Source organism: Heterocephalus glaber, unplaced genomic scaffold (genome assembly GCF_053883595.1).
Source record: "Heterocephalus glaber isolate CG9 unplaced genomic scaffold, H.glaber_assembly_v1.0 deba00001531, whole genome shotgun sequence".
NCBI classification, from domain to species: Eukaryota; Metazoa; Chordata; class Mammalia; order Rodentia; family Bathyergidae; genus Heterocephalus; species Heterocephalus glaber.
The window spans coordinates 17,840,214-17,852,853 of record NW_028258329.1 but is presented as its reverse complement, the minus strand read 5'-3'; the positions used below and the strand labels follow the sequence as shown (position 1 = coordinate 17,852,853).

Here is a 12,640-nt window from a genome sequence, read left to right as displayed (position 1 = left end):
ATCCAAAAATTCATTTGGAACAATTCTAGGCAACAGGGACATGGCAGGGGGTATCACAACCCCCAACTTGAAACTATACTACAAAGCTACTATGATAAAAAACAGCATGGTACTGGCAAAGAAACAGACCTGAGGACCAGTGGAACAGATTAGAAGATGCAGAAACAACTCCAGACACACTCAGCCATCTCATCTTGGATAAAGGAGCCAAACACCCTCACTAGAGGAAAGATAGCCTCTTTAATAAATGGTGCTGGAAAAATTGGGTTTCAACTTGTCAAAGATTAAAACTAGACCTACATCTCTCACCATGCACTAAATTAAAATCGGAATAGATTAAAGATCTAAATATTAAAATAGAAATGCTGAACCAGCTGGAACAGAGGTTAGGTAGAACTCTTGAAGACATCGGTGTAGGAAAAGATTTTATGAACAAAATCTCAGTTGCCCATGAACTAGCACAAACAATCAACAAGCGGGATCTCTTCTTATTAAAAAGGTTTTGGACAGAAAGAGAAACCAACAGCAGTGTGAAGAGACAACCCACAATGTGGGAAAAATTTTTCACCAGCTGTCCCTCAGACAAAGGTCTACTATCTCGAGTCTATAAAGAACTTAAAAGGATCAGACCTCCCAAATTTAAAGACCCTATCCAAAAATGGGCATCTGAAATGAACAGACATTTCTCACACAAAGAAGTAGAAATAGCAAATAAACATATGAAAAAATATTCAACATAAATGGTCATTCGAAAGATGCAAATGAAAACTACACTGAGATTCCACTTCACTCCAGAAAGAATGGCTGCTATCATGAAATCAACCAATAACAAATGCTGGCGGGGCTGTGGGGAAAGAGGAACCCTGCTCCACTGCTGGTGGGAGTGTAGACTGGTGCAACCACTGTGGAAATCACTGTGGAGATACCTCAAAGAACTAGGACTGGAAGTCCCATTTGACCCAGCTATTCCCCTGCTGGGTATCTTCCCCAAAGAATCATACCACAGTGATATATGTGCACCCATGTTCATAGCAGCACAATTTGTAATAGCTAAAACTTGGAAGCAGCCCAAATGCCCATCAACTGGAGACTGGATAAAGAAAATACGGTTTTTTATAAAATGAAGTACTACTCTCAGCCATAAAAAATGAGAAATTAGAGACATTTATAGCTAAATGTATGCACATTGAGGCGATACTCTTAAGTGAAATAAATAGGACACACGTGTAAATACCAAATAGTTTCTCTGGTGTCAGAAACTGAAAGTGTAAATAAGGACTAAAAGGTATACTAGATAGTGCGGAATAGGAAGAAAAGGGGCAAAGGGGGAGGGGAAGTGGGAGGGGTAGGGGAAAAGAAAGAAGGGAGTGGAATTAATATGAGAAAATGAAAAAAAGGAAACAAATTCTTTGTAAATAGGGAGGGATGGAGGGGTTGAAGGGAGGGCAGGGGAAGGGGGAAAAATAAGAATCAAGAGATTATGTAAAGGTGCAAATTTCCAATGATGAATGTCATTATACTGTATACCTAAAATGTACCAATAAAATAAAATTTAAAAAAAAAAAAAAGAAAAACTGCAGCTTCAGAACATAAGTCTGGGTTTACTCACTCCCCAAAGAGCAAATGAGAGCAAGTCCCTTTTGGCTGCCAGTCACCTTTTCCTTCAGCTTCCTCCAGCCCAGAAAGGAGTGGCGACGCCTGTTACCGACCTCCACTCATGGACGGCTTGCACTGGGAGCCGGTGGACAGCGAGAGCACACATTTTCTTGAGCTTTCGCATTCTGCTCTCATGTGTCCTATATTTACTTCCAATAAATTTTTCTTGTGCCTTTTCTACTGACGCATCCCGAAAATTCTTTTTCTACGATGGGAGTCAGAGAACTTGTGTTTTTAGTTAAAGGGGTAAGGGCCGGGGATTTAGCTCAGTGGTTCCAGCGCCTGCCTTGCAAGTGCAAGGTCCCAAGTTTGATCCCCAGTACCAAAAAAATAAAAAATAAAAAATAAAGGGGTGGATTAACTCCCTATTTCAGCCTCATGGACCGTCAAACAGTGACAGAACCACCTGTGGTGCAGGCATGACTGTCCCATTGGGCGGCTTGTACCGTTTCTCAGGGGGTCTTTGATTACAATAATGCAAAGACATTGATTTAGCACACTAGATGTCATATTATAGTTCCTTAAAGAAAACATTAAAATGGTATAAAAAACTGTAATATGGCTAATTTGATAGCTGTAAATGCATATTATATACAACACCAATGGGGAGCTTGTAAGATTTCCATGTTAAAATTTAAAGAATTAATTAAATGAAACTATTCATAAATATAAATTTCTTTTAATGAAATAAATTTGATTGTTATAATGATTTTAATTGGTATGAATAGTATTAACTTTTACATTTGGACAGAAATCACTCAAATTCAAGCAACTAACTAGATCTGGTCCATTTAGACTATTAATTTTATTAGTAAAAAAACCAATAGAAGTGATTAGACCCATTTGTACCATGAGTGGTACAAGCCACGCAATGGGACAGTCATGTTGCAGTGAGACGGGCCAATAATAGCCTACTCTTGTGTACGATAAGGAAAGAACTGCCAAGTGTATACCCAGTAGTAAGCAGCAAGCAGCTACATTTATTGAAAATCACAGGAAGCTCTGTTCAGGGAGTCTGTACCACCAGACAGAAAAAGATGCCAAGGTGATAGAAAAGCACTGCACACAGGTCAAAGCACACAAACGCATCAAGAGTAACAAAAAGCTCAGGTTTTCATAATTTAAAGGATGTGCACCTCAGCTTAGGTGCCTCCCCCTGAATTTACAGGTCCTGATCAACAGGGTGCTGAGTCATCTGAGGGGCTCTGAACATGCATGCTGTCCCAGAATTCACTCTGATCTTAATTATACTTAAGGTCTGCCTAGGAGATCCGATATGCTTGTGTTCTTGCCTAGAGCATCAGAGATCTGGAATTTGTTATTTTCTACCCCTCTTAGGACAATGGAAGCAGGATTAATCATAGGGTGCTGTTTACAATTAAATGGAGGCGAGTGACCCCCTCAGCTCTGTTGTCTCTAACTGTACTAGTCATGCAGATACCACAGTGATTCAAGCCGGTCGGACCACGTTTGGGTTTTGCAAAATGAAAGCGTTCTGGAAATCTGTTGTATAAAAAAGTGAATGAACTTAACAGAAAATGAACTCAACACTTAAAAGTGGTTGGGTTGGTAAATTTTATATTATGTATATTTTACCACAATTAAATTTTAAAGTGAGTACAATTTTGGGGAGAAATTAAATTTGTGCTTTATAATAGGGCAAATGTAAAATTAAAAATTATATAATTCTGTATCTGTTACTTTTTTCCCATTTCCCCATCATCTGAAAAGATGCTCTAAGCCCAAAGCACTCAGGAAACCCCAGTGCTCCAACAAGCCAGACAGATGATTCATGCAAAGGTCCACTTTGCCTACTCTCCCAGTTGAGCTTTATTCCAGAACAAATTGTTTTACAACAAAGCGATTTTCAACAGCACTTTCCCACTGATGACAGAAACAGCACCATCTCCCTTAACCCACAAACCAAGCAAGCTACTGCTTGGCTGAGTCTGGCATCAGCCACCCGGAAGTATGGAGCCAGGCAGGCAGTGGGCATGACTCAGCCAAGCCTCCTGCTCTGACAGGGAGGAGCCAGTGACCCCACAGCCCGTGAGGGACGCAGGGTGGGAGCCTCAGCTGACAGCTGTTAGTGTGGGTGTGGTCGTGTCCCTCCCTCCCTGACACTGTGCTGTCATCTTCCGGCACACAGTGGCAGGACACTGATGAGAAGTGGCACCGCAGAGCCAGAGTCCACACCTGCAGGTAACCCTGAACTTCTGTGCTGCATCCCACACTGGCCGGGGGCCCCTCTGTGCTATCCCCCACCACAAGGTCAGCGTGCAGGCGTTATCCCCAAGGGCCAGCAGCCCATTCATAAAGTACAGGCCGGGCACTGTTCAGGCAAATGGCCTTTAGTCTCCTCCCCACCCTATGGTGGGAGGCTGTGCCACTTAACACAGAGGCAAACGGCTGGGGGAAGTCACAGGCTGGCCCCAAGTCTCAGTGCCAAGTGTCAGAAAAGATGGGACTCAGAGGCTTGTGTGATCAGAGCTCTTGGTCATTTTGGCATCCCGAAACTGCTCCTTAGGAAATGATTTCAGAAATTTTCAGAAATGAATCTAAAACCCAGTGGTCACAGTAACCATCAATCAGAGGTAAGGCAGCACCACAAGAGGTGTAGGGACATGAGCTGCACACCTGCTGCGGCAACAGACACTCGGATTCCGGACACCGGTGGCCCTGCTCTTAAGAGGCCGGGTACAGCTCTGCTGGGTCCACAACTTAACTCAGACTACTGTGCGGTTTCCCAGGCTTTGGCACAGGGGAACCAATGCTGCATGGGGATGGGAATCCCTGATTTGGGTCACAATAACTATGTCAGTTCCCATTCAGAGCTTCTCTGCCTGCCCTGCTCTCCGCACTGTACCCAAGGACTTCTGATGGCAAGTTTGGGAAGGCGCCGGCTCCCCTGGGAGGTATGGGCTCTGCTAGTCTGTCCAGCCTAGCAGGGAGGGGACAGGCCTCGCAGGGGACCAGGTTCCTATAGTAGCTGTGGCCAGTTTCAGCATAAAGAAAGGGGACAAACAAGGGCTTCTCTTCCACTTTAGGAAGACCCTGGAGGAAGAGGTAAGTGACAAGACCAGAATTCCACCCTGTGGCCCATCTGACATAAGGGAGCTCCAGGACACTGACCACCCCGGATGCCGTGTGGAGAGCCTACTGTTGCTTCCCTGACTACTGCCACCTGACAGGTCCAGTCTATAAAATGTCATTAGTAAAACCACAGGAGTCAGAAGAACGAACTTCCAACAACCCTCGGAGAGGGCTGCACTAAGGGCACAGAGGACAGATGGTGCCAGGAGCTCTGGCTGTGGGCACCGGGCAACATCCTGCCTGCCCTGTCCCACCCAGATGTACTGTCCAGTGTCCCCCGGCCCGAGCTTCCTCCTCAAGCCTCCTCACTCTCACTTCCTTCCATCCTGCACCTCCCCTGTTCCTGCCCCGGTGCTGGAGGCCAGATCTTCAGGCCAGTACTGGTCCTCCATGTAGTGTTCCACGTCAGTGCTGCTGTCAGGCTCCCTGTTCTCGGGGTGCGACCACAGGCTGCTGGCTGCCTCCTGCTCCCACCTGTCTTCCACCAGCCGATACAGCTCCATGGCAGTGGCAGCATCTTCCACGGACGAGTGCCCATGTTGGCCCACCTGCAGACAAGAGCAAATGTCACTGCCTGGTGGGACACGCCACAGGCCACCTAGCTTCAGATCCTACTTCTCCTAATCTTAAGCCATGGTAAAAGCCTGCTTCAGAGGTTGAAGATCAGACAACAGTGAACACAAAGCAGGGCAGGAGCAGGGTCCCCAGCCCCGACCAAGGGCTTTGTGTCTGCTTCTAGGAGACACCAGAACAAACTCCAGGGGTGCAGAACAGAGTGGTCAGGCTGGGGACACACCCAGGAGATCGGCCTGGAAGGTGACCTGGAAGGGAAGGGACAGCCCACAGCCTTGGGGCCACACGGCTTTGCTCCTGTGCCACTCACCTGGATCCTCTTGTGCAGCAGCTGCAGGGCCAGGTCCTTCAGGGAGACTCGGGCTCGGGTGTGGAGGTCAGGCTGGCCGAGCAGGCTCGGGACGCATGTGGTGTCTCGGGTCTGGCTCCGGGGATGGATGTACTTGAGGGCCTGGAAGTCATTGTGCAGCGCGTGCCCCACCACAACCTTGCCCTTCAGGAGCTTAAGGATCTGTGGGTGGAGAGGAACAGGGAGAAAGAGCCCAGTGAGACCTGCAGCAACACAGACGAGCCCTCTCCCTGGCAGTGCCTGGACCCCCCAGGGGAGCAGCACAGGCAGATCGTGGTCAAGCATGCTACCCTGAGTTTGAATTCAGGCCCTTCTTTTTTGTTGCTTATTTTTTTCCATGCTAGGGATTCAACCTAGGGCCTCATGCATGCTAGGCAAGGGCTCTACCACTGAGCTACATCTGCAGACCATCTTGTAATTTTGAGACAGGGTCTCTCTAAGTTCCCCAGGCTGTGCTTGGACTTGTGATCCTCCTGCTTGTACCTGAGTAGCTGGGATCACAGGTGTGAATCACCCCACCTGGCTGAATCCAGGCCCTTCTCCCGATTGTACCTGAGGACACACTTATACTCTGGACCTGTAGGACACCCTGCCCACCACATTCCACAGGTGGCTGTGAGGGTCAGGGATGGCCAGGCTTCTCTCATTAGGGATGTGCAGCCCTTTGCTGCTGGCACAAGCTCTGCTCCCAGCTCCGCCTGGGCTGTGGGTCTCAGTTCACTGGTTCTCCTCAGGAGACCGTCTCATGAACCTTGGCTGTCCAGGACTCTGTTCTCCCCTTCAGGGGACTCATCCTGTGTTCTAGGGACACATTCAGCTCTTGAGATGGTGCAGTCATGCCTCCGCCACCAGTACCCGAGAGCACAGGGACCCTGTGTGACTTGGCCAGTGATGCTCCAATGTATTGATTACTCGTTATTGATCAGTAAAGACCTACCAGGTAAAGTCAACAGAACCATGCCTGGTGCCAGTAAACACATCAAAGGTACAAGCTCTTATTAGTATTAAGAGACACGGTCCCTGGCTTCAGGATTCTGGCCCCCGCACTCCTGGGTACTGACTCCTCCTCCTTGCTCTCCAACCCGGTCTGTGCGCACAACATGTCCTCCTCCTAGCACCCAGGGAGGCTGCATCCAGGCTCTGGGTCTGCAACCCCACTCCTGCCTGCTTGCCCAGGCCTGTGTCATCACCAGCTGCTGGTCAGGCACAGCCCACCTTTGCGGGCAGAGATGAGATGTATTCAGACTTCACGTTAGGGACGCATCACCAGAGTCTCACGCCTCATCTCCCACTCCACCCCTCACCACAGAAAGGGAAGAGACCAAGCTCACCCCACACTGGTGCAGTCTGGACAGACAGAAAGCAGGGCTACTGTGGGACCACCCCCAGCCAGGCGGAGGGGAGGAACTGAGGAGCTGGGGGCTCACACATGGCTCCTTCCTATTGCTCCTGTTCCTGATCCCCTGCTTGATAAATAATCTTCAGTATTTCCCAATTTGCCTAATCCCAACAGCCCAGAAGTGTTACAAAGTAGTTCTGTTCTACTGGTTGTTTTGAAAATGCAACTTGTTCCAATACAATTACTGGATTAGGATACAATTTAAAAATGTTCATTTCTCCTTCCCTCACACCTACTTTTAACCCTGAGAAACACTAACTGAAGATAGGACATGGGGGCCAGCTGGACTGAGCCAAGTGAGAACACACAACTTACACACACCCTTGTGCACCAGGGCCCGGGCTTACGCAGGTGAACACATTCATCAACACATACATGGGCCACTTTCTTTTTTTTCAGTACCAGGGATTAAACTTAGGTTAAAAGCCCGGGGTGCTCTACCACTGAGCTATATCCTCAGCCCTTTTCATCTTGAGACAGGCAGGGTCTTGCTAAATTGAATTGCCTAGGCTTGTCTTATATTTGCAATCCTCCTGAGTAGCTAGGATTATATGCATGCACCACTGCACCCAGTTTAGCGATACCACTTTCAGAATCAACTCTTCTGCCCACACTTGACTGTAGCCCAAGCAGCAGCCCTCCTGGCACCAGCTTCCACCAGCACGCTTTCAAGGTAAAGTGCCTTGCTCATTGGTATACTGCACATTTCCGAATCATTTCACACATGCAAAACTGCACTATCATTTCTTGTTTCTGTGATGTCACTGACCAAGTCTTTCGACTGTTGCACCTAACACCCATTTCCTTGTGAAAATCCAGTGCTGTTTATGCTTAGCATAATTGTTAGGGCCCTCCCCAAGCTAGGTATCTACAGGACCAGAATCTTCATGGAGGAATGAACCTGTTCCTAGCTTGTTAATCAGGGTTTAGATGTTTGCTATGGTCAAGAGCACCTGAGAATTCCTGCTACATTAGTGGGGTCCCAAACACTGAGCAATTTTTTTCAAAGCACTTAAAAAAGCTCAACACCTGAAGGGTTGAGGGCTATGGGCCCTGCACATTTCATACAGATACCTAACACTATAGCAGAAGGCAAACCCCAAAAGGTAAGCTGTTTAATCTTTTATCAATGGCACAGCCTTCTACAGACATCACCCCGTGCCTCACCCCAGCAACCCTTCACAGAGGTGGGCCAGGAATTTTACTCATCCTATTCTAAGAGGCGTGATCACAAAATACGGTAAACGTTTAAATCTAAAAAACAACTTGTTACAGTGAAAGACACTTTGCTGTTAATCCCCCTCACTTTGAACACATCCATCTCATTACTCTTGCTACTTTCTGAGGCAGTTTTGAAGTCCTCTTTCGGGAGTGTCTTTAGTTGTGCTGTTGTGGCTGTCTCAGTCTCCTGAGTGGATTCAAAATGTTTACCTTTCATGGTCATTTTGACTTTGGGGAAGAGTCAGAAGTCACAGTGTCAGATCCAGTGGATAAGGTGGATGAGAACACACTGTAATGTTTTTATATAACAGAAATGACCGTAAACATTTTGAATTGATTCAGAACATTGAGGGAGCTACAAAAAGACATGACAGAGGACTTCCAGAACTGTTTTGGAAAGTGGGAAGAACAATGGATAAGTGTGTTCCAAGAGAGGAAGAATACTTTGAGAAGAATTAATAAAAATCTTTTTTAATGGACTAAGTTTAAAAGTTAAAAATAACATCCATCATATTCTTAGATCACACACATTGAGTATGGAGAAGGACCCTGTTGTTTGGAAGAGGTAGGTGACTTTCTGAAGTTCTGTCATGCCCAGTGGGATCTGAGTTTTATTCAGACTCAAGGCTCCACTACCCAGCCCATCACACAGACCTGGATGAGGACCCGACCCTGCTCTCACCTCTTTCTGGGCCACCTGGAAGGGGATGGCTTTGTGCATGTGCTGCCGCGTGATGCCACTCCAGCGAGTGCGGTAGTCAACGATGGGCATCTCAGGCCGGATGTACTTGTCATAGAGGATGTCACCATGATAACTCACCACGGAGCAGCGGGCCAGCTCACTCACACACCCTCGGGGTCCTGTGCCCACCATCTCACAGTCAATAGCCACGAACTTGCTGGACAAGGGCCCTGAAGCTTTCCTGGGGGCTGGCCTTCTGCTGCCCTGGCCACCGCCACCAGATCCAGCCCTGGGATGCTGCCTCCCGCCACTGGCAGCTTCAGAGCCTGGCGGTGCCTCTGATGGCAAGGAGCCTGACTCCAGCAGCATGTTCAGCAGCCCCTGCTCCTGTAGCAAGGCCTTTCGGGCCATGAAGCGCTGGTACTGTCGGGTCCTCCTCTTGTGCCTTCTCCGGAGCACATCCTTGGCGTTTGGGCTGGTGTTGGACAGGCACTGAGGAGACCCAGGGCCTCCCCCCAGTACCATGCCAGTTAGTTCACAGCCTGCAGCAAGGGACGCCAGGGAGGTGGTCTTTCCTTGGGGCAGCACCCTACAGGGAGAACACAGGAGCAAAGGGGTTTTGTGAGGAGGCCGACGGCCCACCCCTCAGTAATGGAGCTCACAGCACCAACTGGATTGCAGACCTGCCTTACCAGGACCCGCACTCACACCTCTAAGACCGCCTGCTGAACACTGCTGTAACTACGAGGAGGAAGTGCACCATCACCATCACCCCAGCTCCCCAATTACCCTCATACCCCAGGAAAGAAACTGAGGCATACACATACAGATTAAGGACTTTGCCCAATTAGTAAGAGAAAAAGATTGATAAGAACCCAGAATCTGTTGGGTGTGGTGCTACTCACCTATAATCCCAGCGCTCTGGGAGGCTGAGGTAGGGGGACTGCAAGTTTGAGCTCAGCCTGGGCAATTTAGCAAAGCAATTTAGTGAGACCCTGTCTCAAAATAAAATTTAAAAAGGGCTTGGGGGGGTGGGGGGGTGGATTTAGCTCAGTGGTGCCACCTCTGCTCTAGCAAGCTCAAGGTCCTGAGTTTGATCCCTGGTACCAAAAAAAAAAAGGAGGGGTGGGGGTAGGGATGTAGCTCAGCAGAGCTACTAGGGAGGTCACTAAAATGTTGATTAGTATCAGATCCAGAGTGTTACCTGTCCCCTGATGGCACAATCAGAGAATCCTCACACCCTTCAGAGTCCACAGTTACAGTTTACCTCAGCCTGTGAAGGCAGGGATGGAGTCCCACGTGTCTCTGTCCCTTCCCATCAGTCAGCCTCACCCTGGCCCACGGCAGGCCCTCTGGAAAAGTGTGGAGGGACCAAGCTGGGCCCGCTACTAGCTAGACTGTGAGGACCACAGGGCTGGAGTTCACTGTGGCCTCGGGAACTCTAGACTGAGTGGGGAGAGGGAAGAGGTGGAAAAGGTGCGGGTGTGTGGTCCGGACTACAGCAAGGAACTAAGGGGAGGAGCACAGGACAGACAGAAACACTGGGCAAGGGAGGCCTAGAGGAGAGGGGGACACTTGGCAAGGGTCCGGCTAGGTTGGTCCACCAGGCAGCCCAGGAAGGAAAGTTTTGAGAAAAGAGAAGTCATAGTCCCAAAGCACGGGAGCCAAAGCACAGTTCAAAAGGGACAGAGTTAGGGAGCAAGGAGCATGGCAGAGGCTGTGGAGTGACAACTGCTCCTGGGCTTAATCAGAGATGAATGGGGAGCCAGCAAAGGATTTTAGGGGGAAGGTGAACTGATCACAACTGCCCAGCAAGTACAGGTGTGGACTGGATAAGAATCTGGGCAGTAGCAGTAGGGATGGGAAGGGCCAGGAAGTGACACAGAGTGCAGGTTTGCTGATGCCAGCACCCACATGAGGCCTCCTGGCACCGAGGGCCATGGTGAGGCTGGTGACCCATCCTGACTCATCCACCCTGGGCTTGCTCATCCCTTTAAAGAAGACGCTTCACCGTAGTTGACAACTATCTGTTAGAAGTGACAAATTCAGAACCTGGATTTGCCTTAGCTGGGCAATGGCAGAAAATCCAAGCTAAGAAGCCAAAGACCTCCCTGCTAATAACTGGCCCGAGGTGCAGTCTTTTCTCTGAGAAGGGCTGTGGGTCACAGGGTGGATGGCTTTCCTGCCCAATACAAGGTCCCGAGAAAGCCAAAATTAGATTCCCCCGAGAAAAGGTCTCAGTGGCCTTGTGTTTGAAGAGACAAGTGTCTTCCACCTGCCTGGCCTCACTGATTTGTCAGAACCAACACTGACCAGAGTGCCTCACCCTCCAACCCCAGATGGAGCTGGCTCAAGGCGCACACCCCTTTCAGCAAAGGCAGAGACAGACCTCTTACCAGACCACCAGTGCTCTGGGGATCCGCGCTGAAAAGCTTTAAGTATCCCTGGCCCAAGGAAAGGGCCTTGGTGTCAGTGGCAAAGTCCACGAAGCCATGACCGGGAGGAACCAGAGTCCGAGTCACCAGGATTCTGGTGTGGGATTAGACAAGCGTGGCTTTGATTAGATTTAGGGTATAGGGCAAGTAACTTCCAGAAACACTACATTTGTTAAAAGGCAGATTCGCCACACTGTCTGAACTTCCTTAGGGAGAGGATCTTAGAAGTTTTTCCCCTCGCCACACCGGAGAGTAAACTCAGGGCCTTCACACTGACCTATACACATCCCCAACCCTTTAAAAAAATAAAAAAAATTTGAGTCAGGATCTCTCCAAATCGCTGAGTTGCCCAGGCTGGGTTCGGATTTGCGATACTTCTGCCTCAGCCTCCAAGGGTGCTGGGATTATAGGCACCCCCTCGTTTATGAAAATCATGGTCGCTACGGCGACCTCACCCACAGGCCGATTCTCAAAACTGTCCAGAATTTGAGAAATCGGTTCAATAAAATCTCCTGTGTTACTAAAAAGTTCACAGGAGAAAAAAGCAAAACCAGCGCTGGGAAAGCACGGCCGGCGTCCCCGGAAGGCCTCGGGCGGTGTCACTGTCGCGGCGGCCAGGCCGAGGCCCCCGTCAGGCGCCGAACCCAGGCCCGGACTCCCGAGCCAGGCGGGGATCTGTCCCCCAGTCCGCATCCCCCCCACCCCCCAAGGGCCGGGACATGCAGCGCCCGCCCGTGCGACCTGCCGCCCGGAGCAGGGTCCCCGGCTCACCTGAAGCCCCGCGCGTCTCTTCCGGCCCGCACGTGTTGCAGGCCGCCAGCGGTTCCCACATGCCCCGGCAAGCCCGGCTCCGGCTGCCCGCCTATTGGCTCACTGGATGGCAGCACCCGCCTAAGCCCACTTCTGATTGGTCGAGCCTGCAGCGCAGAGGGTAGGCGTGTCGGAGCAAAGGGGGCGGGATTCTTTGAGTGGGGTGGCCTATGCCTAGTGAGCCGAGCAGGCGGGAAATTCTAAAGAGACCAGACCAGAGACGGCTCTGCTCCAGTCCACTGGGTCGTTTCCACGCGGCTGCCTGTGTCGAGTTGCCGTCTCCTACGAGCTTGGTGCAACCAAAGGTCGGATGACTAGAGTGCACCCACATCTGCGGAAAAGAGCAGTAGCTACTACCTCCTCCAGAGTTCTGGGGATTCGGTGAAATAATACAGTATATAGCGGGGACTATTCTTTAAAGT

General features: G+C 49.7%; 1 protein-coding gene across 2 annotated transcripts; it reads right to left on the bottom strand.

Moving 5' to 3' along the window:
• Nucleotides 1-2,616: 2,616 nt before the first annotated feature.
• Aen (apoptosis enhancing nuclease) lies at nucleotides 2,617-12,300 on the bottom strand. Of its 2 annotated transcripts, XM_087188370.1 has the most exons (5): nucleotides 12,180-12,261; nucleotides 11,370-11,502; nucleotides 8,974-9,562; nucleotides 5,633-5,833; nucleotides 2,617-5,297 (listed from the first exon to the last, which is right to left on the bottom strand). In XM_087188370.1, the coding sequence occupies exons 3-5, from the start codon at nucleotides 9,496-9,498 to the stop codon at nucleotides 5,061-5,063; spliced, it is 963 nt and encodes a 320-aa protein (XP_087044496.1). In that variant the 5' UTR covers nucleotides 9,499-9,562; nucleotides 11,370-11,502; nucleotides 12,180-12,261; the 3' UTR covers nucleotides 2,617-5,060. The 2 variants fall into 2 exon arrangements, with proteins under 2 accessions (XP_087044496.1, XP_004852800.1); XM_004852743.3 differs by lacking the exon at nucleotides 11,370-11,502 and having other exon boundaries at nucleotides 12,180-12,300.
• Between the last annotated feature and the right edge of the window lie 340 nt (nucleotides 12,301-12,640).